This window comes from Corapipo altera, unplaced genomic scaffold (assembly GCF_003945725.1).
Source record: "Corapipo altera isolate COAL_440 unplaced genomic scaffold, ASM394572v1 0, whole genome shotgun sequence".
Taxonomy (NCBI): domain Eukaryota; kingdom Metazoa; phylum Chordata; class Aves; order Passeriformes; family Pipridae; genus Corapipo; species Corapipo altera.
The window spans coordinates 80,345,841-80,372,051 of NW_020884872.1; the positions used below are offsets into that span (position 1 = coordinate 80,345,841).

The 26,211-nt window shown below is 46.5% G+C and overlaps 1 protein-coding gene across 1 annotated transcript; it reads right to left on the reverse strand.

Annotated features, from left to right (window-relative positions):
• Positions 1-6,085: 6,085 nt before the first annotated feature.
• On the reverse strand, positions 6,086-22,998 carry ENDOD1 (endonuclease domain containing 1). The gene is given in 3 exon segments (XM_027642789.1): positions 6,086-16,970; positions 22,446-22,802; positions 22,804-22,998. Coding segments are annotated over 3 exon segments (1,503 nt in total). The 5' UTR covers positions 22,816-22,998; the 3' UTR covers positions 6,086-15,836.
• Positions 22,999-26,211: the final 3,213 nt, after the last annotated feature.

Genomic DNA, 26,211 nt, shown 5'->3' on the forward strand with positions numbered 1-26,211 from the left:
GTAGTTCTCAAGAAGCACAGCTAAGCTCTGTAAAGGAGGTGAAACTAGATTTGGGTAACTAATATGATGGCTTAGTTTCCCTTCAGAAATGCAAAGACTTCTTGGGTAGGTTGAGTTTTACATTTGGAATCATGAGTGCCTTTACTTCTTTCATATGAAATATACTTGCTAGCTCAAATGCCTTCTGTACATGAGCAGATTTGAAATATAGAAACCATGAGCAAAGTGCATGAGCAGATTTGAAATACAGAAACCATAAGTGGATTGCTTCATAAAATTTGTAGTAAACCAGTGTTTTGTTTTGTTTTTTTTTAAGGAGCCATATCAAGTCACATATGGCCTGCAAGACATTCCTTCATAGGAAATGTCATGGTACAGCAAGTTTGCTATTTCAATTTTTTTTTTAAATATTAAATGCAAACTTGAAATATCTGGTAAAGTTTTCCACATGGCTTTTTTTTTTCAAAGTATTGCATTTACAGTGCAGCAATTTATAGCCTAGTTTTTATAATCAAATTTTGGGGTTTTAATAGATGTTTGTTCAGAATAGGTGTTTAAAGTCAGACAGTGCTACCATACTCTTTTCGCACACTTTAGGTTCACACTGTGCCAAATTTTAATGTGCAAGTGTTCTTGGATTTTTTTTGCATTTTTAAGCACTCGTGAATGTGAATCTTCACACTTCATTCATTAATATTTTTCTTAAGAGTAAGATAATCATTGGAAGTGTAGATACTCTCCCTCTGTGTTCCTTTATTGAAATTGACAATTACCAGCATTAATGTTAGTCTACAAAATCCCAGCCATGACCAACATAAAAACAAAGTGTACAGTCTCCTGTCTACTGAAGAGAAAGCTTGGTAGGTACAAATTAACCAACTAGCACAGGGAACACTGTAAGTAGGGAACAGATCTTTTGAGCATGGACAGCTTCTTATCATTGCAGAGTCACTTTAAAATGTGTGTTGCAGTAGAGTACATCCTTGCTGAAATTCCTACATTCTTTTTTGTAATGAAGAGAAGTGAAAAAGGTGCCAATTGGAGAAAGCATTTACATTTTCCGGAACACTCTACCCGCAGCTGAACATCACGAGACTGTCATCATAAAAGAACAGAAATAATTTTTAAAACAGAAATAATAATTTTAAACTTGGGTGCAGTTTGTGCAGATAGCTGCTAGAGCTACTGTTGTAGGAGAATTTTGGTGAGCTGTAGATGGATTTATTTTCATCAAGGCTGAACTGAAACATATATCCTTTGCCCTAAAGCCTTCATTAAAATGCAAATCACAGAATCATAGAATATGCTGAGTTGGAAGGGACCCATCAAGATCGAGTCCAACTCCTGGTCCTGCACAGGACCATCCCCAAGAGTCACACCATGTGCCTGAGAGCACTGTCCAAACACTTTCTGAATTCTGTAAGGCTTGATGCTGTGACCACTTCCCTGGTGAGCCTGTTCCAGTGACCAACCACCTTCGGAGTGAAAAACCTTTCCCCGATATCCAACCTAAACCTCCCCTGACACAGCTTCATGCCATTCCCTCGAGTCCTGTCACTGGCCATTGGTCCCAAGACTGAAGAGATTGGTGAGGTCTCCCCTCAATCTTCTTGAGGCTGAACAGACAAGTGACCTCAGCCACTCCTCATATGGCTTCCCCTCCGGATCCTTCACCACCTTTGTTGTCCTCCTTTGGACACTCTCTAATAGTTTAATGTCTTTTTTATATTGTGGTGCCCCAAACTGCACACAGAACTCAAAGTGAAGCTGCACAATGCAGCGTAGAGCAGGACAATCATCTCCTTTGACCAGCACCTTGAGCCTTGAAAAGGATGTACTTCCAGCTGTAAGAGTTAAAGAATTGCCACTATCAGCTCTTCCTATGTATTAAAAAAAGCCTTTGAGGACAGGAAAATCAGTGATTGTAAACAATTATATATGTAGGTCTCTATAAATGTAAAACAGATCAGAACAGAACAAAAAGGAACACATTTTGCTGCTCTGTTACTTGAGTGCAGAAGTTCAAAGCACCAAATTCTTCAAAAGTATTTTTGTTTGTAGTGATGCTGATAGATAATTTCATGGGTTTGGAAAAAGCAGCTAGCTGCCTAAATTTCAGTGGACAATTAAGCACTCAGGCACTCAGCAAAATCCTAGCAGGTGCCCACTTGCATTTTTGAGTCAGACTTTTAAAGAAACTTAGTCACCTAAATTCAACAGAATACAATTAGTTTCCATAGAGATTAAAGGAATAATGTGTGCCAGATCCATGTGATTTGCAGCAATTGTTAATGAAATGGGTTGTTTTGGGGACTTAATGTAGGCTTACAGAAATTTCTCCCAAAGCAGTTAAACTGTAAGCTGCTGCTCTTGCAGAACAGGTTCTCAATGTTTCTCATGCATGTGTGTTTTCCATGAACATAGGCATGCATTTCAGGCTCATGTTCCAGAATTTGGACTCCCTTTCAGAAGAGCTGGATTATTTAACTTCTACTTGCAGAAAAGATTCATTTGAGGTAGTAAGTGGATAACTTGTGCCTGGGCTAAAAAGTTTTGGCTAGAAAAAAATACTGAAGTCTTCTTGATCTCAAGTGATGTTCTTTCAGTTACTTTCCTTAGAGGTTTGGATCCTTCTCCCATAAGGGGTGATGTTGCACAAAATAAAGGAAGAGGGGAGTGGATTCATTGTAAATGAACTTTCCCAGAGCAGATCTGAATATAAAGATGTAAGAATTAATTTTCTGTTAATGATCATTCCAAGAGCTGGACAAAAATATCAGTTTTCACTGTCTGGACTTCAGATTTACAATCCCTAATGTCCCCCAGCACTATGTCTCTCTGAAGAGATGTGTCCACCAGCTTTTCTATATCTAGGAATTGTAAGTGAAAGTTTTTATCTCCAAATGAAAATTAATTTAGCATTTCATACCTACTGCATAGATCACAGGTGTGGGAGATGGAGAGAGCACAGTAGTGTGAGGAAACTTTAGGAGCATCTTGATCAGTGTTAATTTATTCCGTAGAGCACATTTCCTGTCATGTGGTCATGCTGCTGCTCCCCCAACACACATCAGGTCTGTTTTGCAGACATTTAATCTTTCTGCCACTCATTAGGGGTAAAAATTGTCATTTTCCAACCTGTCACTACCCCCATCCTCCATCAAGTGCTTCCTGTCTTCCCAATTCACAGCCCTGAGCAACCATGCAGGGACAACCTCCCAGCCTTAACTTTGAAAAAACAAGATTGAGTTGAGTGCAGAGGCTCTTTCTTATGTTTAGAAACACTTAATTGCCATATTAGGTTATTTCTGGACAGGAAAATTCTATATGTGGTTTGAAAGGATGAAACTCAGTATATTTAGGTAGCATTTGCCAGTAGCATGTAAGAGCCAATCTCTGGAGTTACAGTAAAAATCCAGTGGATCCACTAAGGAAACATTTTCTTTGGTGAAGCACCCCATATTTGAGCTATTTGACTGTGCAGGTTTCTCTGAGGGACGTCTAATGGGGGATTTGAGGTCCCTTGGTGCCAGGCAGGCTTACAGGGCCATTGGGTCAGCATCACCTCAGGTGTCTTGCAGCCTGGCAGACTGCATCCAGCCTCTGGAACAAGAGGATTTGGGTTTTTCACTTACCAATGGGAAAAAAATCCAAATGCACGCTGTGGAGTGGCTGCTGGAGACAGCGGCAGGGTTGGGTGTTTCTATGGGTGCTGAGTATCATCAGGGCTTGTGGAAAATATAAACCTGAATTCTGCCCTTGTTCCTGAAGGCAGTTAGAGGTGGTACTGAAGATGCAAATTATTGTACTAATTGTGGGGAGCAAGCTGTGCTATCAGCATCAGGAGGTACAGATCACAGGCATTCTTGAGGGGAACACGGCCAGCACAGGAGGAGTTGATGTGTTGGTCAGTTGCAGAAACTTCACTGATGTGTCCAAGAGGTTCTTTTCTATGCCTGTGCATAGGGGAGATGGTGGAAGATACCTCCTTCCAAGGTGACCAGAGGGCTACTTTGGGAAAAGAGCTGGGACCCTTTGCTTACTCCACAGGTGGAACAGGGGAAGGGAACCAGTCAATTCTGCCCAAGAAAAACTTGCCACTGTTGAATTGCATTTTCTTGCCCCCATCAGGCATTTGACGGGAGTTTTCAGGCAAAATGGGTGAATCACCAAGCATTGTGTCTCCAGCTGAGGGGTCTGAGGGGCAGCGACAGCAGCAGGTCCGAACATGCACTGTCCAAAACTGTTTCTCATTCCTCACTTCATGCTCATGTCGTGCCACCAGACCCAAACCTCTTCCCTCCAACCCGGCTGCCACATGCCCAAGTGCCTGCAGGAGCAGCCCACTCAGGGTGGTGAGTAATGCAGCCACTTTTAGGGAAAAAATAATAGCAATTAGGCTACAGCCCTTGGACTCTGCAAGGCAATGCAGTCAGAGATCTTTCCACAACTGTGACCGGAACTGGATATAAACTGTAGCTTAAAAAAATAGGAATTTTGTAAACTTGAAATCTCTTGGTTTTACCCTCTTCTCCTTTTGCTGGAAAGCCACACGATGAATGTATACGCTTTATCTTTCTATCCGACATAACTGAAAATCAGACTGCCAACTCCTTGTTTTGTATTAGTCTTTTTTTTAAAAAAAAAAAAAAAAAAGTTTGTGAGCAATATATGTAGCATGCTGTGAACGTCTGTTTTGATCTTTATAGTTACTCTTTAATCCATCAGTATTAACACCAGTTCTTTTTTGTGTTCCCCTTGGTACTTCGTATGCAGTGTAAGCAGAAGCTGTGATCGGCTTTGCAGTCCTGTGCCATGTTACTGTAACTCCTTGATTTTTTAGGAAGCACCTGACTGTGGGCCACCCTGGGGCAGGTAGCGTGCCCGTACACGACTGCCACTTTTCGGTCTCTTGTACTATGTATAGTTTTAAGTAGAATAAGCTTTTTAACAGAATATTGATGCAGTTTATGAGTCACGCAGGCTGCAAGTGTCTGGTGTGTGAGAGTCTTTGTATTTATAGTTGTTGGGGTTTGGTTTTTTGTTTCGTTGTTGTTTTTTGTTTTTTTTTTTTTTTTTAAATTCATAAAGTAGCAAACTTGATAAACATAGCCACTTTAAACTGCTCTTGCTAAACAGACCCTGCTGTAGATAAAATACCACTGTAGATACAGAGAGGAGTGCCAGCTGTTCTCTCTGGACTGTGGGTGAGCTGAGCCCCTCTCTGCAAAAAGCACGATCAGAGCTGCACGGCCACCCTGTGTTTGACTACATTTGGACCCAAACACCAGGAAGACTTGGGTCTGGCATGTGTTTCAGCCCCCTGTGCCCATAAGCCTGCCGCTGGCTTTCCCCCCACAGTCTGCTCAGCAGTGCTTGGGTGGGGAACGTGAGCCTTGCTGGTGTGAGAGGGATGGATGGACAAGCCGCTGGACTGCAGATGTTGTCACAGTGCAGCTGAAAAGCTTCAAAGCCTCTCTAGAGTGCAAAAATTAGCCCTTGGTTTGCTGCCTGCAGAGCCTGGCACGTCGGGGAAAGAAGCAGTGCTGGCTCTCTGTTGGCAGCTGTGGGTCTAAGCCCCCTTGGCTGGGGTGGCAGGCAGGCCAGGGCAGGGCAGTGCTGTGCCCGGGGAGGGGTGTTTCATTGCATCTCCCACCTCTGACCCTCTGGACAGGGGGTAAATTGTACCCAGCCCAGCAGCTCTCAGCTTCTTTCCTCCTTCTGCCACAGCCATGTGGATGTTTCAGGATGGAGGGTTAAGGACAAAGCTCTGATCCTGCTGCTCCCTCCCACCACCACAAAGTGAGGAAGCGTGGTAGCTCTATGGGTCCCACAGTCCCTACAGCATCCTGCAGGCAGGTGGCACATCACCTGTCCTGCCTCCCGGGCCACCTGCCCTGAGCTCTGGAGATAGGCTACAGGCTTCATACTTTCACAGGAGGTTTGCCTGCAAGGTGAGGCAGCTGCTAGGAGCTCACTGTGGGTTCCCAGAGCAGCTTTTATCTTTTTTTTTTTCTGTTGTTGCTGGTTGGGTTTGTTTTTTTTCTGCAGAGGACAGACTGACCTAGTGGGATGGATTTTTTTGTGTGTGTGACTTTTGTTAGTTTTTAAGTTACCCGACTTGAATTTATCTGAACAGATGCAGAAGGAACTTTTTTTTTTGTGAGTTAAGAGACAAAAACGCATTTTTAAACAAAGGAATCATGTATTAACATTTTAACAGCAATTCATAAATCTGCACTTTTTATGAGGTTTTGAAAAATCTATTTATAGGTACGGAACAATGGGGTTTGTTTAAAACTGTATCGCATTTATACTTGCTGAAATTACTTTCATTGTTATCAGTAGGAATTTCATTGGTTAAATAAAATGGATAAAACCTGTTTCCTGTTTGAGCCATCATTTACCACATGCTGGGGAACACATCTCTGGAACAGAACATCCTGTGTTTTGGGACAAAATCCAGTCCTTGAAGTGTCTTTCCCCTTCATGCCCTTGTTGTGGGTTTTAATCTATGTGTTATTTAATACAGAGGTTATTTAATTCCTCTTCCAGGATGCCCAGAGTGAACTTCAGAGCAGCAGTGGGTGAGATCCATAAAACCATGAAGGAAATGAGAAGGAGAAGGGAAATGTGTGCCAACAGTGCTGGCTCAGGGCAGTGCCAAGCTTATCTAGCAGCCAAATTGCCCCCAAGTCACCCAGTCCTGCCCTCTGCCCCATCCAGCCCCCAGGGAAGGGTGACTTAGAGCTGAGGGATCACTAGTCGGTTTGTCCTAGGAAAGGTGCTCAACTCCCCTCTGAAAAGACAAAACTAATTAACACAAGCTGCAGACTTAGGGTGTTTTGGGTATATCTTATCCTCCAGCTGCAGGATGCTCAGCTGGCCTATCTTCACAATGGAAATAACTCCTTTAGTTATTTAAAGTTCAGAGGTATTGTGTGTACTCCGAGGAGGGCTGTGACCAATGGCCATTGCCTGCTGGCATCTCTGACTGGTTCAGCTTCATCCTGCCCTGAAAAATGCACTGATCACAATAAAATAATTACATACATAATACATATTATTTAGAGAGAGAGAGTATATATATATATATATACATAAAGTGCTTATTTATTTACTTTCAGTGGGAATTTCAAAACACTGAAAATATTTGTCATCTTAGGTCTAGGCAGAGTTTTCAGACCCCTTACAGGCGCTGTGGCTGTCACCTCCAGGCACCAGCACTGTTGTGAAAAAGATAATAAACTTTCAGTATTCCTCAAAAACAAGGGCTGCTGTAGAATTCTTGCTTTAGTTCCTAGAAGTCTCAGAGGACAGGTGAGCAGCAGGGCAGGATGGTGCTCTCCTCAAGTCTGCCCTGCCCTGATTTTGGTCCCTGCACCTTCCCCCAGCACGTGGTGTGAGTGCTCAGACAGGGGTACCCAGCACAGGCAGAGGATAGCCCCACTCCCCCACACCCTGTCCTCACCTCTCCAGATGGTTCTTCCAGGAAATCCAAAGCCAAAAAATATCTCTGTGTGTTGGTGATTTCTCAGAACTTCTCCTTGACCATCCACCTGGCTGCCATGGCTCTGCTGCCATCTACCCACTGCCTGCTGCGCCCACACTGCTCACCCTGGAACCAGCCCATGGCCAGAGACACCCACAGACCAGAGGGCAATGGCAGACCAGGGACCATGTCACAGGGATGCTCGTGTGACCATGCTGGTGGCTGCGGGACAGTTTCCCTGCAACCCATAGGTGACCCCTGTGGGATGCCCCTGGAATCTGGGAAAGAGCCATGGCTGGAATAAGGGTGGGCAGCCATGGACTGTTCATTGGCTGAACATCCCTGGGGAGACACCTGACTGGGCTGACCCCAAGCTGCACCAAGTCCCTCCCCTTCTCACAAAGCACGGGGAGACACCGTGGTGTGCCTCATGAGCAGCATCAGCTGGGAGTGCAGCCACGCACATGCTCCCAGATGGATCCAAGAAGGCACGAGCAGCAGCAGGCTGGGCAGCAGCAGTAGTGTGCCATCGCAACCAGAGACCAGCTCTCCACTCATGGCCCAAGCAAGCCCACATCCGTAGGGATGGATTTTCACTTGTGCTGGGGTCTCCTTTGCTTCTTCCCAGCATCGCCTCAGGCTCCTCGTGCCTCCATGGCATTGGGAAGAAATGGTGATCAGCCCTGGACCCCTGTACAAAACTATCAGTGGATGTATATTCTCCAGAGTGTACATGAACTGCTACTGAAGTGCACGCACCAGCATGACTTCATTTCAGCCACACACACTAAATTAGCCCAAATTATAGGCAAAAGCGGAGCATGTAAACTCCCCCAAAAAACTTCTAATGGGATCATGATGGAGCAATTTGGTAAGGCACCTGGCCAGCAGAGCAGAGGCTTTACAAACCTGAGCTAGAATTATAGAGGTTATAAGTAAAATCACTCATCATCCTAATAAGCTCATTTAAATATCATTGATTTTTGTACACTTTTCAATATATAAAAGAACATAATCACTGGATTTGTATTTCCTTCTAAATTAAAACCTACCCTCTGTGTCCTCTGCATGTGGTTTTTGTCACTGGGCTTTCTTCAGACCCTTGGAGCAAAACTGGAACATTTCTGACATGCAGGAAAGTGCTTTTGCAGAAGGGAAGTTCTCCTCCTCCTCCTGTCTGGAACTGGTGTTCAGAGTATCAACATATCTAGCCAATAAAATGTTGCCAAAAACTGGATACAGAAAATACAACAAAACATGTGATTTCATCCAAAATGGAAGCGTTTTAGCAGTTGTGACCTGTGACATTCAGTTTTGAATTGCCCAGGAAGGAGTTCCTCAGTAGTTGCTGCTGCTGCTGCACGTGACCCCACCAAGAAGGGTTTAGCATCAGCCCAGACCCCCTTTCCCATGCTGACCTTGTTGTGCCGTGTCTCTCACGATGCACTAAGAGCACCAGGACAAGAGCTGGGCTGGGGAGATGGTGCTGCCTCAATACAGGCACTTAATTTTCCTTGCTAAATTGCCTAGCTAATCTCTCTTGGCTTCCTCTACAGCCCATGGAGAGAGGGAGAGACTCCACCAGAGGGTGACATCTGCCCTGAATTATCTCCTAGGAGACTCCGATCCACCTCCATAGGGTTGGCATGCAGTGTTCAGCTCACAGAAGATTAAACTGCAGCTTACATCTGCAACACAGCACAGTGATTTGAAAAAATCAGCTGAGAACACAGTATTAGATTTAAGCTAACTCCTAGGCTTTTTTCTTTTCTAGTTTTTTCCTGCCAAAAAAGAAAAACAAACCAAGAAAAATACAATTTTAGGAAAAAGAATGAACAGAAGCAGCTCAGCTGGAGGCATCATTACCAGCTTTAATTAGTAGACCTAAATGCAGAATCCCCACAACAACAAGAGGTCCAGAACCTCAGTGTTGTGTCCCCGTGAGTCCCTGCAGTGCCAGCAGGGTACACTGGGGGAATGTGCTCTGTGAGGAACACCTGCATCTGCTCTCAGCTGGGAATGGGAGACAGAGGAAGAATGAGACTTTGAATACACTTCTGAGAGAAATAAAAAAACAAGTACCAGGTTCCCAGATAGATCCCACACCATTAAATCTCCCTTGAGGATCCCGCCCATGGGGGGATGATTTGAAGCATTACAGGATCTGGGAATGGACAGAACTGCCTTTAATCACTGGAGCCTGAGCACTTGTTCCCTTATCCTTGATGACACTTGAAAGCAGGTTGTAGCAAGGTGGGGGTCTGTCTCTTCTCTCAGGTAACAAGTGACAAGATGAGACGAAATGGCCTCAAACTGCACCAGGGGAGGTTTAGATTAGCGATTAGGAAAAAATTTGTTCAGGAATTGGAACAGACCGCCCAGGGAAGTGGTGGAGTCACCTACCCCAGGAAGTGTTCAGGAAACATGTGGATGTGGCACTTGGAGACATGGTTTAGTGGTGCACTTGGCAGTGCTGGGTTAATGGTTGGACTCAATGATCTTAAAGGTCCCTTTAAACTTTAATGATTCTATGATTCTATCTGAGTTGTCATCCTCCTTAACTGGTGGGATGATGAGCCTCAGATACCATCTGCACCCCTCTGACACCAGGATGCCTCTTGTTACCATTAAAACCTCTTCTGCAGCCATGGGCTCCATGCTCTCACACATCCTTGAGAAGGCAGCCCCTTTGCTCCACATCAGATACTCATCTCAATTTTGAAAAGTGCAATGGTGTTTTCAAGTGCAGGCTGTCACCTACAGTGCAAAGGTGTACAGTTACACCCCGCAGATGCCTGAGGGTGAAGGATGAACTCATCCACCCCACAAATGCACATGATTTCCATTAACTCAAAAAACTATGAGCCAAGTTCTCTGGGGTCTGGAATCATTCCACACAGGTCAGGCCAACTCATGTGGTTGAGGTGCACACAGGGCTTAATCCCATCTGTTTCAGTGGGACCACACACAAATCCGTACCCCCATCCAAATGTGGCTGCAAGCACTGTGGGTCATTTCAAGCAGCACTCAGGAAGCATCAGACCCTGGTATCAGTCCTGCCTGTATGGAAGGACTTAGTGACCCAAGAGCCTTCTACAGGACTGTGGGAAAGATCACCCCACCTGTACCATCATTTGGGTGAACCACATACATGGACATCTCAAAGGTCTTCATGGGTGGAACAAACCCCGCCAGCCACCAACCCCAGCTAAGCTTCATCGGCCCCAGCTTTAGGCATCCAGATGAGGTGCCCAGGTAAAAGCCTGGTGAGATAGTTATACTGAATGGAAGGACTCTGGTGCCTGCAGAGAAAAAATTTTAAATGACTACATTTGGGTGGCATAAATCCAGAAAGTGATGTCTCCATGAGTCCATCCCTCTGGAGCTCCTCCACTTATCTCAGCAGTTTTTTGATGTCAGGACCAAGCAGAGAGCTGCTGCAGCTCCTGGCTTTGGTCCATAACTGTCTTCTACCAGTAAGTACTGGGAGTTTGGAAAAGTCACACAGTGACATCTGCTCCAGATGTCCATTCCTCACCATGTTAAATTAGTTTAAAATATCAAATTATTAATAAAGATGATACTGCAGAGGATTTTGAAGCCTCTGCTTCAGTTTTGCAGACAATTTTACTTGTGGCTCAGTAGAAAATGGCTTCTACCTCCCAGGAATATTGTCACAATTTCAGTATTTTTGGAAAGGACACAGGGTTTTTTCTGCCCTTACAAATGGGAGAAATTACACATATGCTAAGGTGGGCCATGGCTGAAGGATACTCCTCTGAGATGGAGACAGCCATATTCACATACCAAACCTACTGTTAGGCAGAAGCAGGTGCTGAATGTCCACATCCAAATCTCTAATCCAGACCCCGGGCTGCTCTTGGATGATTCTCGGCCTTGCTTGTTCCAGCCTGGTCCTGAAAAATCTTTTCCACTAAAAACGGTAAATTGCCATGAAAAGAACTCTGTTTGATAAATCACTCCATTCTGACAGGATATCTTTCCTTGGAGATTTTCCAAACAGCTGTAACACTAACACCACTGGAAAGTCTTTAGGCATTTCTGCTTGGCTAGAAACACCAGTTCTGTGGAAATCAATGGCAGATGTTGCCCAGTGAATCCGTTCCCAAATCAAAGTAAGTCCAACAGCCTAGGAGACTGTGCAGCAAAATCATCCCATGCCAAACCGACAGTATTGCAACCACACTAACACACACACCCTGGACACACCTAACCTTCTGTGCTCCCAGACAATCCCTCCTGGCCAAACGAGTTACACTGGTATTTATTTTCCAATATCTTTCCCATTTTCTGGCACGACTATGCTGGAGAGATAACCTGTGAACAAGCATGGCTCGATTCCCTGCTGAACAGGAGCAGCTCCCTAGCTGGAGGGAGGGACGGATCTGGTGATGGAGCTCCACACAGAGGTGAGGAGCTCCAAAACACACAATGGCAGCAGAGGTGTGACCCAGAGGGCCTGAGCCCAGGGCTGTGCTGCTGGGATTGCTAAGTCCCTCTTCCATTATCAATGCCTGGTCCCAGGGTGGATGCAGCAGAGACCAGGGTCACCTCAAGGTGCAGAGACCCCTGTGTCGAAGCTTTGGGTGACCTGGTTGAGGCAGGGACACCTTCCACTAGACCATGTTGCTGAAAGTTCCACACAACCTGCCAACCTGATCTCAACTGTTTCCAGTGATGGGTAGGCACAGCTTCTCCAGGCAACCTGTGCCTGTGCCAGTGCCTCACCAGCTCCTACACACCTGAGACAGATACAGACTCAGCTCCAGGGGTTCGTCTGCCCAAAGACAGGTATTTGCAAAATGTAGGTGTCAACATCTGGTTTACTCGTCCCAGGATCTCCATACTGTCAGAGGAGGAAAATTGCCACTTTCAGAGTGCTTGTTCTCCTTCTAAAGAAGTTGTGATAATAGGCCGGTCCAAGGAACAGCACCATACAAGAGGAGCTTCTCTCTGTCAGCTGTGAAGAACCATGCTGCTGTGATGTGATTTCTGTATCAAACTGGCCATCAAGTTGCACCCCAGTTGCATCGCATCGCATCTCACAAGAATCAAAGCATCCCCTCTCCTGGCACATGCAGAGCTAAATTTGTTGCATGCAACTCCTCAGCTTTTACCTACATATTCTGCAGCTTAATCAATTGAGTCTTAGAGTGTTTTGAGAGAAGAAAGGTGTTTTAAAAGCACTAAAAGCACAAAAAGGCCATTAATATCAGATGTCAAGCTGTAACAAAGAACAACTGTGCTGCTGATGCTTTCTCGATTAGTCAGGGCACCCCGGATTACATTATCTCATTTGCAACTACCACAGAAAGTTATACCAGCCCTGCTTTGGAAAAGTCATTTTATTTTGTTGAAACCATATGTTTCCAAGGATAGAGTAAAGCTCTGGAACCATAAATCATGCCTAGATAAGAATAATCTCAAACAGCATTTTGTAGCAGGATGTTGCTTGTTCTGTGATAATTGCTCAGCATTTGAGGCAGATTTCCCATCACCTGCCCAGATATGTAGCCGGGAAGAAAAGTGCCCCATGACAGTTACAGTTCTTAGTGTTTGAAATCCAAGTGTGTTAAGACCATTTTAATAACACTGTTACACATCTGCCCAAATCCTACAGAGCTGCAGTGCCTTAGATTTCAGGGACTGTCCACTTGCAGTCAGAAGTCATAGATACAGCAGAGACCTGGGGGCCTGACCCGAGCTAGGCTGGGGAGTGACTGTGATGGGGTTACAACAATCCAGACTTCTTAAGGTTCCCCAGCTTTGCTGCCTCTGGGAGCAAATGAGCTCCCATATCACTGTGACTGGGCACTGCACTGGAGATGCCAGTGGAGCTGGGATGCAGGGTTTGCTGCGTTAAGGTGTAGGGAGGCTGCTCTGGGTGAAGAAACCCCAAGAAGTGCATCCCTGGCCACTGAGCAAGACTTCACAGCTAAGATGGGTCAAAGACAAGGCCAAACAGAAGGCACAAGACAGGCAGCTGTGGGGGGCAGCTCCTCCTCCCGTGCTTGGGTTGCATTTGAGAGCTACTGCCACAACATGTGCCTTCAGAAGCTGCTGGGGATCCTGGGTCCCCCAGGCTGGGGCCCCGGTCACCCCACTCTGGCATCTCCAGGGACCTGAGCTGGATGCTTTCCTGCCTTGACAGTTGCCATGCAGCCCAAGAGGAGTGGTGGGGTTGAGACAGGGTCTCGTGAAGGAGTGGGAAACCAGCTCCGCACCTGTCTCAGCAGCAGAAAAGGCATATTTGAGTGGACACAGATGCAAAGTTTAGTTTGGAGAGCATTAGCAGGCTGCTGTTGGCTTGCTGGGAGCAGCAACCTGGACCTCGCCCTTTGCACCCAAAATCCCTGAAGTAAAACACTGCTGACTCTACCCACTAAAGCCATATTGGCATACAAAAGCCGCCTTTCCTCTTCAACAAAGCCAGTACTGATTGCAGATGGCCTCTCTTTCTCCATAAACCAGCTGTGCCCCATGAAGGGTGGGACAAGGAGTTATCCTTTTTTACCACTAATCCCACAGCCTTCCCACTTCATCCCCATTGTTGGCACCCCCAACTTTGCCATTTGCATCACTGCTGAACAGGGTGCTACCTGGTCAGGGTGTGCTGATCTGGGACATGCACACACATCTGCTTGCCTTAGACACAGCCCCTGAGCTAAGGAAACAACTCTCTGTCCCATATGAACCAGGCAAATCTCCTTTTCCCTTTTAATCCAACTACCCCCAGCTCAGCCTTGCTGCAGGCAGCATGACACAGGCAAAGTTGTCGTGTTAGTAACTGGGTTTTCTTCAACCCAGGACTGGCCACTACCAATAGAGCACCACTGCGTCCCCTATGGGATGGCATCACCTGCTTGCTCACTCGCAGGACTCATTATGGGATGCTATGGCAGATCAGAGGTCCACACCAACATGGTCCTGAAGGGAGGGACAGAGATGGGAATGAAGGGAAAGATCCATGTATGTAGGACTCCCAAATGCCTCTTGGAGTCCAGCAAAAGTAAATACTGCTGGGACATACAGCCTCCCTCCTGCAGGCAACTGCATCAAGAGATCCAAAGCCCTGGGGAAGGGCAGCAACCCTGTGCCCTCCTCCAGCAGCAGCAAATGTCCCTGTGCCCCTCATGTGGCTGCAAACCTCTGATGGTCCCCTGCAAATCCCCTGCGTGTACCCCAGCTCCAGTATCCCAGATGTCAGGGGACATGGCTCATGCTGTCAAGGAGAAGAGGTGAAGAGTGAGATGATGAGCAATGCAGAAGAAGGGTTGGTTCTGCCTCTGATATTAAGATGTCCGCTTGTGCATGAGCTCACTCGGCAGGTGTTTACACAGCAAAACATGTGCTGCACTCCAGGACCCCCTCCTGCCTCTCCTCCCACCTGACAGTCTGTAGTCCCCTGTGTGCTTCAGGAGCAGTCAGCTCTCAACGGAGGCAAGGCAGGTGGCAACAGATTTTAAGCCAAAAGTGCAATTCCTGGATGCCGCTGAGCTTTGGAGCAGGCACAAGGGCTTCCACACTCAGACATTCAGGGGCTTAGACCTTCAGAGAACATCACATCTTGAAGCTTCAGGGATTACACCTTCAGTGGTCACCAAGAGAGCAAGGAAAGGTTGGGGGAAGATGGCCTTGGTATGGCTAAGGGAAAATGCTTTCCCACTATGCGAAAAAATGGGCAATGTGTCTTTCCTTGCAGCAAGATCCACTCCATTTCAGATATCTGGAAAGGCCTGAGGACCATGAGATGCACTCAGTTGCACTCCCTCCACCAGTGGGACCCCAGTGCAATGAGGAATGCAATCAACATCAGGACCTTATCCTCATTCCGCCTTGCTCCCTGCTGTTTCCCAGCCCCAAGTCCTTTCACTTTTGTCTCCTTCTCTTTTCTTCAAGTCCCAGAAAACCCTCTGTAACTAAAATCCTTCTCTGACCATCATCACCTTCTTAGCAGGGATGGGCTCCTGCAGAGCTCACTGCCACTGTGTAAGTCTCAGTGTTATCAAAGCCGGAAAGAAATAACCTCGTACCACATTTAGTGAGCATTTCCCAGAGGAAGCATCTTGACACCTGCAAGTCACAGAAACTTTGTTGCCTGCACCAATAAAACCCAAACATTTTACAACAGGCAGAATTTGAGTTACAATGGTGGTGGCCCCCAGAGACATTGCCTCGGCCCTCCCTGTTATTCCCCAGTCAGTTCATAATGTCACTACAATAAATACCAGAACAAAATTGACAGCATTTTTCCACATATCTTAAAAGCATTGCCCCACTACTCCTTCACTCCGTGTATTTGCAGCCTTGGTTTCCATCCTTATCAGTCATCAGAGGAGCCTTTAGGGACAAATCGTTTGACTATGTGAGCAGCCAGGTAATAAAAGCCATGCAGAACTGCGGCTGTGGCATTGATGACCAGAGAGAAGGTGCCCCCAATACCGGTGGCTATGTCTTTAAGGACAGATGGAATGGCACAGATGGAGTAGTAGGGGAAAGCAGCGAGGTGAAGGACAAACCCCACTGGGATGCTCAGGATCCTGTAGGTGAGGGACACCACATCTTGAACAATTTGCAGAAAGCCCAGGAAGATGTTGATGATGACCCTCCCCAGATCATAAGGAATGCTTATGAGCACCATGCTGATGGCTTTTAGGTAGGACACCAACCCACTCCACAAGCTGTAGAGTCCATCCAGAACTGTACCACAAACTCGCTTGACAACAAGCCACAGAAAATAAAACACAAATTTCACCAGTTCCACAAAGATGTAGATGAGGAGTTCCAGAAGTTTGATGAAAGGGGTAGCAATGATGCCAGCCACTTTTCTCACCCAGCCACTGTCTTTGGTCTCCTGACTGTCAGTTGTTTCTACTTGCTCCCCAGAGCGGATCTGACTGACAGCTTGCAATACTGCTTCTCTTTTCTCCTGGTTTTGTTTGTCTTTCCCACAGTCACCCTTGAACAAGTGAACTTCTGCTAGAAGCTGCTTCTCCAGCTCTCCCACCGTGAGGTCCGCCAGGTTGTTTTCATCATTAACCTTTTTCACTAGTCCCAGGGACCATCCCTCCGGAGCATCACAGCAGGCTGCCAGCCATAGGCTCTCTGGCACAGACACCTTGCCTTTAACTCGGACACTGGAAGGAATTGCACCCGCGAGGAGATACAGATGATCCTTCTTGGAGCAGTGAGGGATCAGAGCTTGCTCCACTACCTTCCTGATGTCTCTGTGCCAGTTTTTGCTCAGAGCTGGGCTTAGAGGGACAGCATTCGTGAGTGTGTAAGTGGCCATCTGGAAATCCTCCTCATGAAGCAAGCTGGGATTGAGCAGCCCTCTCTCATAGCCAGAGCCCACATAGTCTGAGGTCAGGGCTTGATTTGCACCAAGGTTGGCCACAGTGCCAGTGATATCAGCTTCATGCACCATCTCATGCAAGTCATTTTCTGGATCATCTATCTGAAACAGTAGAAAGAAGAGTTACTGGATGCAATTCACCTTTCTAGAAAGCAATGTATAAAATGGGCCTTCAAATGTACTTTTTATTATGACTGCTACTACATGCCATACCTTGGATTAAAATCCTGCACCACTTCCTTACTTTCCTTGCAGTGCTTGAGAGGAGTGTATTCTCTACTTAGCTTCCCTGTCAAACACATAGGTTTAGGTTGCAAAGGATACTTGCAGCTCTCCAGTCTGGTCCACAGCATAGCCTCCAGAATCTCACCAGCCACCTACTTTGGCTTTTTTCTAGAAGAGATTTGAATAGATGGCTTGATTCAGGACCATGTTCTCATCATCCTATGATGGTGGTACATGAAGCTCATTAAGAAGCTACCATGCCACCTTAATTCAGTCCCTCTGAACTATCAAATCCAAGCCATGAGGGGAAAAAAACAACCCATGGTATCTAAGATGCCTAGAGAAGGCATTTACCTCTCACCACTTACTGTGTAAGCCAGAATGAAGACAGGCACCATGTCAGCTGACCTGAACTTCCCTCCCTTGAACTTCCCTCCCTTGAACAAGAGACACAGCAGTGAGTTCCTAGGGCTCTTGCTGGGCTGATCATTAGTAGTCTGATCCTCCTGTCATTAATAGTCTGAAACATCCTTAGTGACCACACAGCTTCTAGCATAACATGGATGAGGGTGCCTCGATGGAATCTGTGCTACCCGCTTGTGTCTGGAGTGTAGTGGAGCCAGAGGTAGCAATTACTGCAGTGGGAATTTGTCCTGGAGTCATGCACACAGGGAGGGGGCAGGGTAGGGGGGAGGCAGTTACAGCAGTGGAAGGAGAAGCACTAAATGTCAGGGTGTGTTCAGGTCTTTCTCAGAAGCATTAAATGTCAGGGTGTGTCCAATCTTCCCCAGGTGGCTGCAGCCATGTCTCCTCCACAGTCACTCCCATTGACACTGCCTGTAGCTGCTCCAGAGGGCTGTGCCAAGATTGTCATTTTCATTCCCAAATTAGAGGGTCAACATGTTGGTAGAAGCTCGGGAATGCCAGACGATCTCCAGCAGTCACTGCCTCCAGTAGTCTCTGTTTCAGAGGCTGTGGCCCTCAGCTCCCAGCACTGTGCTGGCCCCATTAAACCTGCTGCCTTTGCCCCTGGCCTATAAACTGTTTACTGCACTAATATGTGCTTCGGAGACATCTATGGCAGTCAGTTCATAGTCTACCTTGAATCACTGCCTAGTCATTCTCTGTCCCCTGGTCACCCTGCAGTGCACTTGGACAGACATCCAACTACATCCTTGCAACCTTACAGAGAGTTTGCATCCACATTACCTTCTCAGAGTTCGCCAGCTTGTGCTGACAGTGAGGGTGAAAGGGCCAGTGCCAGCAAGTGTCAGCAGCTGTCCATCACCCTCACCTGGGAACTGCAGCTCTGGCTGGCCTCCTGCATCAGCCAAACCCCTGCAGTCAAGGCACAGGGCTCCCTCTGCACCAAGCCTGGTCACAGTGCCAAGACTGGCCATTGCAGAGGGCTGCATTGCCTCAACTTCCGGCTAAAGGATGTTTCTTGCTCTTCATTTTGAAACATCTGGTTCTTCTTGCTTCAGGACTGCAAGGACACAGTGAGTCCCATGTGCTGATGCACAAATCATAGCTTTTTTTAAATGTACCATTTAAAAAAGACATATTCTACACTACTGCTGACTTATTCTGCTCCTCTTGCTCAGGCAGGTCAAACTCACAAGCTGGTTGATGAGGCCTGACATTTTGCATTCAACAAAATCACTGTCTTCTCCTGCCCACTCCCACCCCCCTATTCTCCCTGATCTGATGAGATGATGGTGTGCCACGGGACAAGAGATACACCTAGTGTGTTTAATTCCATAGTACAGGTGAGGGGAAAGGGCACAGGTGTGAGGCTGTGCCCAGGAACTGCCCTCAGTGCTATGACCCTTTGGAACTCTACACCCTCGCAGAGACACTCATCCCATCTCACTCCCGTGGCGAATGCTGCCATACCACAAGGACGCAAAGACCCAAGACAGATCAGCTCTGCTTCTTGTCAGAGATTCCCAGCCTACACCAAACAGATGGTATAAACTTAATTTTTCTCTCTTTATGAGCTGTTGCATACAAATCTTGCAGTGCCTATCAAGAAAATACGTCCCTGGTTACCTGTCTAGCTTCAGACTTTTGTACATACCATTGGGATTGTTTAGGTCCAATTAAAAAAGAACATGATAAAAATGCAGCTGTGTGCTGTTCATGTGTAAGGCTCTGACATCATCTAGTTATGCTTATAATAACTCATATTATGGTTTGTAATAACTCATGCATAACTGAGGTTTTTATGCCTCCTCCAGCTCAGCCCCAAAGGCAAGCTGTCTCCTGCACTGCATTTAATCTGCATTGTAAGCTACCTTTCCTCACTGCTTCAAAAACCTTTTGGATTGTGTCACCCCAAAGCATATCTGCATTCATGGAGTCACCCATGAAGCCACCAGTCCAAATACCTGGAACAGCTCAGGGCAAGATCCAAGCAGACAGGTAAACACCTCATTTATAGGATGGGGATTTAAAAAAAATTATGACCTGAACACCTGTATGGATGTTAACACATAACAATATTGATGTGTCATTAAGTGGGGGGTGCAGTATCAAAAATGGGTCAGAGGCAGAGGGGGATTAAAAGTATGGCAACACACAGTTATTAGGGCAGAGGCAGAGGGGGATTAAAAGTATGGCAACACACAGTTATTAGGGCAGGCAACTTCCATTGCATTTGGTCATTTAACAAGGCAGGACAATGCTGCCTCCCACCTTCCCCACCCGAGTGAATTTCAGCATCCCACTCCCCTTGCTACTGACTCAGGCATGCTTATACCATTGATTGCAGTGGAAATATTTCATCCAAATTTAGCATGGGATTCATTTCTCAGGGAGGAGGCAAATTATGTCTTATGCCAAGGTTTCTGTAGAAAGACATTGCTCTAGAAGTACCTGTTTCTCTTGACTCTCTACCAAGAGAGATGGCAAGAGCAGCTCAGAGGTAGCTGTACTATAGCTGCACAATGCCACCTTGGTCATCTGCTTGGTGGTAGTCACCAGCCAAATGAAAACACAAGGTGATTCATCCAGCCCCTCATATATTAGGATGGAAAAATCAACTCCAGAGTTTTCCATGTCTCTCTAAGCTACAGAAAGAATCAAACACAGAGATTTTCAGACAACCAAAACGATATAAGGTAAAAGACACCTAAGCGACTTGCTCTCAACCTCTAGGAAATCTGTGGCAGAGCAGGCTTTCAGACCTGTGCCTGGGGGAGTCCCATCAGTACCCAACTCATCAGCCTACCCTTCCTGCTCTCTAATTTTCCACTAATTGCTGAATTAATTCGCTGTTTCCAGCTGCCAGTTGGCAGTGGGTGGCACTGACATTCCTCACACTTCTCACCCAATTACTGCCTCTGTGCTACATTTGGCATTTGTTTCTCAGGCAGACATTCCTGAGGAGGTAGGCATGCAGGGGGTGAGACGGTTTCCTCACCACTTATGTCATTATCCAAAAGAAAAACATATGACAAACCTGAGGCCCTCATCAAAGTGCTGAGTGTGCTTCTATTGCCATTTCTTTCTATTTGCTATGTTTCTGCATCTCCATGTGCATGCACATACCACTGTGCAATTGAGCCAGCTATCTCTGTCTTGGCAAGGAAATTGCCCAGGAAATCAGCAATATAACCTCATTGGACTATGCTGCAGAGCAGGTGTTGCTAAGGATTCCCTTCAGAAGCCATCTGACCTAGCCTTGATAGAAAATACATAATGGGTATGAAAGCTCTTCCCCAATTTGTCATCCCAGATCCAGTGTGGTAGTGCCTGAGAAGGGTGTATGTACTTATTTCTTGAGTTACAGGAATTTTTCATAGTCCAGATTTCTTCCCCTTACAGTTTCTTCTGCAGACTTTTTTCCTAATACTTTTCTGTCTCAGATGGAGGTTCCTGCAGTGAACTGCAGAGCTGCTACCTTCTATCTCTGAGACACCTGCATTTCAGCAATAGGTGAAGGGGACCCGCTAGTGTCAACTAAGAATATAAACCTGCAGGGATGCTTTGGAGAAGCCAGAGCAACTAAAAGTAGCACCTGATCAATTATTTCTAAGGCTGCAGTAGGTTTTGGTGGCAGGATACACAAGATTTGGGGCTCTAAAGTGCTGACAGGAACAAAGACAAGGTGACGGGTAAAGAGGGAGGGAGTAGGGAAGGGCAAAGAAGCCAGACGGAGCAAGGCGCAGGAGAAACAAAGTTGCTGCAAAAGGGCTGCCCACTGCTCCATGGCAGGAAGAGCTTTTGAGCCTGCCTGGGCAGGTCTGGACAGTCAGGCCACAAGAAGCAGGAGTAAATATGGGGTCTAGAGGTTACAGAAAGTGTCAGTGCCCAAAGCAAGTGAGGAAGGATCTCATCTCACCAGCTTTACCTTACTGCCTCCATGGCATTGACCAAAAATCCTTGCTCACCTAGGTCTCCTCTTTGTGCTTTAAAAATTCATCACCCTTCTTTAACTCAATAATGGTAGAGTATGCAAAACACTTCCCTCTTTTTTAAAAGGGTAAACAGACACTTCCCACAGCTGCCTGTGAAGTGGAAGGAGAGAAAATCAAAAGACCAGTAGGAACTCCTGCAACTCAAAACCCAGCCAAGAGAGCAGAGAGACAGTTCAAGGTGAAGACAGGGGTGTAGGATCTCCTGTCTTCACTCACTACCTGTGGCCTTAGTATCTTATCACCCCGCATCAGGAAAAATAAGCACAGCAGACACTCTCCTGGTAGAGGGGTGAGCTTTGATTCTGGCAACATCTAGCACCTGAGGGCTGCACTCCCATCACAGTGTTCGAACACTACAGCCATTCCTGCCCCAGCAAAGCACCCTTGTACACTGACAATCTTTCCTGAGCTCAACAGACGGGGTAGCTTGATGTACGCTCCAGGACACAGCAAGTCATTTCCCTACAACAATCTGCAACACAGAGACACACCAAAAAGCTGCAGCATCAACTTGGTGAACCACAAATGGATGTTTTATCTCGGCTCAGTGAAGCTAAAGAACTCCTATCAACACTGCGATCACAATGGCAACAGAATAAACTTCACTGCGATGTTTAACCCACCGGCAGTTCTCCCTGCCCTCGAGAGCTGGCTCGGCAGGACAGACACATCAGCTGGTGTCAAAGAGGACTTTCCTCTCCCCTGGTATTGCAGCAGCCTCACAGTTTTCATTATAAGCAACCTGGGACAAGGAACTATTTGTTTGCTTAGTTCCAAGCACAAAAATAAGTTCCGTTCATGTTAAATTCATTCTAACTAAAGTTCAACAAGCAGAGTTCCTGACTCCTTAGCAGAATCCTAGCCCAGCTTCACCCCAGTGGAAATGTTCACCGGGAACATTTGCTTTACAGCAAAGGAAAAGCTGACTTACCTGCGGTTCAACCAGCCAGTTCTCCTTCTCGCTTTGGGCTGGCTTTGTAAACTTAAAAGCAGAATAAAGGGGGATTTTGTCCTTAGTACTGTAGAGGGTTGCAAAGCGTGGCTCTTTGTTGTACTGTTGACAGATTTTCACATGGAACGGCTCCGTAAATCCTTCGGGTGGGACTTGTCCAGAGAAGAACACGTTACACTCAGCAAAACCAGTTTCATCCTCTCTAACAACTCTGCCCTGGGAAAAGCCTGGGAAAACTGAGATGCAAAGCAAAAATACAATTGACGTCTTCATGGTCCACTCCCCGGCGCTGAGGGAAGCCCCGTCTGCCTCCGCTGGGTACGGCAAAGGACCTATGCTCTAAGTCCATGCAGCAGCGAAGCCAGAAAGCGTCTGGAATTCGGGTGTAGCGTGCGAGGGAAATGAAATATGAAACCACAGCCGATCCCTTCGGGGAGCCAGCGCGTTCTGCAGGCAGCACGTTGAGAAACCGACCGTGCGCCAGGCTGCTCTGACACACGCTGCGGACGCCAACTGCCCGCGGGAGATAACGCCAAGCAACCTGAAATCATCAGGCTCGTTGGGAAGAGGAGGGAAGCCTATGGCAGTGCAGGGCTGGAGCTGAGCAGCACCGGCTGTCCAGGCAGGGGCTCAGTGCCGGCGGGGGTGTGGTGTGCTGCATTGCAGCAGTCCCCGGCAGGAATTTTGGCTGACACAGCCAAAAATGTTCTTGGGGCTGTCAAGGGGGATGCTGCAAAGTCAGATTCACCGCCCCAAAGAAGGTATTAGTTGTCCTCTCCAGCTGCAAGCCTGGACAAGAGAGAGGGAGAGGAAGAAGAGAGGTGGCAGATATTGGAGCTGCTGGGAATCCACTTTTCCTCTTTTTGGGGTGACTGTAATCACTACTGCTGCCAGCCACATGCTGCTTAGATGCCTGGGAAAGACATTCACCCCTCTCTCTCCTGGCGTTGTATGGGGCATTCAAAACCCTCCAGTATCACCTCACCATGGCAGATCCTCTCTCAGAAGAGATTAAAAAGAAGCAGAAGAATGAAGACCCTCTGAACATTTTGACCAAACCTGTAGAACTGGCAAAAAAAGGAAATGAAAGCGCTCCTCTGAGTTTACCATCTGCCCAGTGAACAGCTGCCTTGGCTACTGCTGAGTAAAAGGCTGTATTCCTTCAGTGACTGGGAAAATTGGTGTTTTCAGAATAGTGGGGATGGAAAGAACATTACAGGGCAGTTCCTCAGAGTCAAGAAATGGCATTTTCCCACCCATGAAGTGAAATGTGATCAGCTGTGTTGCCAACAATTTAAAAAATCCGGGGTGCCAATAAGGCACAAGTTCCTTTTAAAATGTCTTTTCTAAGCAAAAAAAGTCCAAGTGCTACCATTCCACAAGTACTTCTACAATGTAGGAGTAGTCCATATTACACGTGATGAAATGGGACAGTGAGTGCTTGAAGTGCCTGCCCAAGGTCAGAGAAGGAGGCTGTAAAAGGCTAAAAATAGACTGCACTCTATAATTCCTCTACTCAGGGATGACTTCTGGAAGTATCAAGACAAGGAAATACGTCAGCATCTCTTAGTGTGGTGATATCATCTGGGGAGACAGAAGCAGGCTGGACAGGATGGGGAACAGCAGGAAATGTAGTAAGTGGGCTTGATTTTGGTCCAGGCAGATGACTGGTCACCCAGGCCTGACAGAAAGAGTTAGTCATATGCAGGAAAGGAGACAGAAAGGAAAGTACAGACACAAAATTTCATTTTCCTGGATGTAAAAAGGCTCTTGGGAAATCAAGAACTGAAGCTAAACCTTAGCTATTAGATGTTTTTCTGATCCCAGACTTGAAATTACCTGGGCAGCAGAAGAAAATATCTTCTCAGTTGGTCAGAGGTTTTGATGACTCAGTGCTGCAGTAGCTTATCTACTATCAAGTGCTTTTATGGGCACAACAGGGAGTTATACCTATAGGCAGGGATAGGGAGTGAGGCCTATAGGGACTGATGCCAAAAGGAGTATTAAGATCAGATCCAAAACAGCCCTAAGGCTGTTGATCTGAGCAGAAGGGCTCTGGTAAAATACTCACTGGGTCGGCAGTGGGCAGTGTCAGCTGGTGGTGGCAGTGTCAGCTGGTGGCAGCACAGGATCTGGAGCTGCCTCCTCCAAACCCATTGAGGAGTGAGAATACAAGCGAAGCAGCACCAGCAGTGCAGGCAAATACCCAATGCTTAATGTGATGGAGCATTGGGAACCCGAGGAAGATGCAAAGAGGCAGATGATGTGGTCAAAGGGACATGTGAGAAAAGCAATCATAGAATCATAGCATATTCTAAGTTAGAAGGGACCCACAAGGATCATCGAGTCCAATTCTTGGCCCTGCACAGGACCACACCAAGAGTCACACCATGTGCCGGAGAGCATTGTCCAAATGCTTCTTGAACTCTGGGGAGCTTGGTTCTGTGACCACTTCCCTGGGGAGTCTGTTCCAGTGCCCAACCACCCTCTGGGTGAAGAACCTTTTCCTGATATCCAACCCAAACCTCCCCTGACAAAACTTCAGGCCATTCTTTTGGGTCCTGTCACTGGTCACCACAGAGGAGAGATCAGTGCCTGCCCCTCCACTTCCTCATATGAGGAAGCTGATCTCTCAGTGGCAGACAGGGGTGCGTAGGAGACAGGAGAGGCTGTAGGCAGGCAGCAGACTGTATGTATGCAGAGTTTGCAAGGCACAACAGAGATAAAGTGTGTTGGGGAAAATAAAGACCAAGAGACTGGAGAGAGGGAAGAGCAAGAAGAGAGGTAAAGACCCAGAATATGGTGTGGACCAGAGGGAAAAGGAGGATATTGGGCAAAAATTAGAGTTGAGAAAAACTGAGGTACTAAGGAAAGGTTAAAGAGGAAAACAAATGGAAATAGGTGTAAGGAAACACAGGAGGTAGATTGTGATAGGTCAAGTGAAAAGATGAGGGCATTTTGAGAAAAGTCACCTGTGATAAGAAAATAAGAAGGAAGTATTAGGAGGAACACAGGAAAAGGAGAATGAAAGGATTTTCATCCACGTTCATTGACCTGACATGGATGACCAATCTTCCTCTTCCCCAAGAGTCTCAAGCAGCAAGACCAATGTCTCAATGAAAAGAATACCTCCCTGCAAAACAAACCTGAAAAGCATGCCAGCATTCAAACCCTTTAGCCACTAAGAAGCTGCTAGGCTTGTCTGCCTGCTTTCCCACACTGATCCTCCAGCTCTGTCTCTGTTCACACAGCTGACACTGGATTTGCTACAAATAGAAGATCTATCTCCTCACATGCCTGACCCGTCTACTCTAGTCTTTCAAAACATTCTTGACTCCAAATATTTTTCCGGATTGGATCTCCTGTCTCTTTCCATGACCTCTGGGAGAGACTCCAGTGCTGTATGTGACTGTCCCTTTCTTCTGAGAAGGAAGGGAAAAAGAAAGTGTCTGCAACGGTAAGCAGTCTCACTGGAGAAACACCATTTTATTCAGCAGACATATCAAGATTTGGCTTGGAGCACAATAGTGCCAGCAAACATGCTATGGCATGTCAGAGAGCATATCTGCCTCCTCACTGTCTCATGGGGCAACAGTCTCTTTTTAAAATTAGTTTAAAAACTTGGTCTGGGAAAGGAGCCCAGCGCTGAGCTAGAGAAAAACAAGAGTGAAACAATTTTCCTATTTTAACTGAGAGATCCAAAGACTAAAGGAGGGGGTGGGCAGAAGAACAATAAACTCTTTAA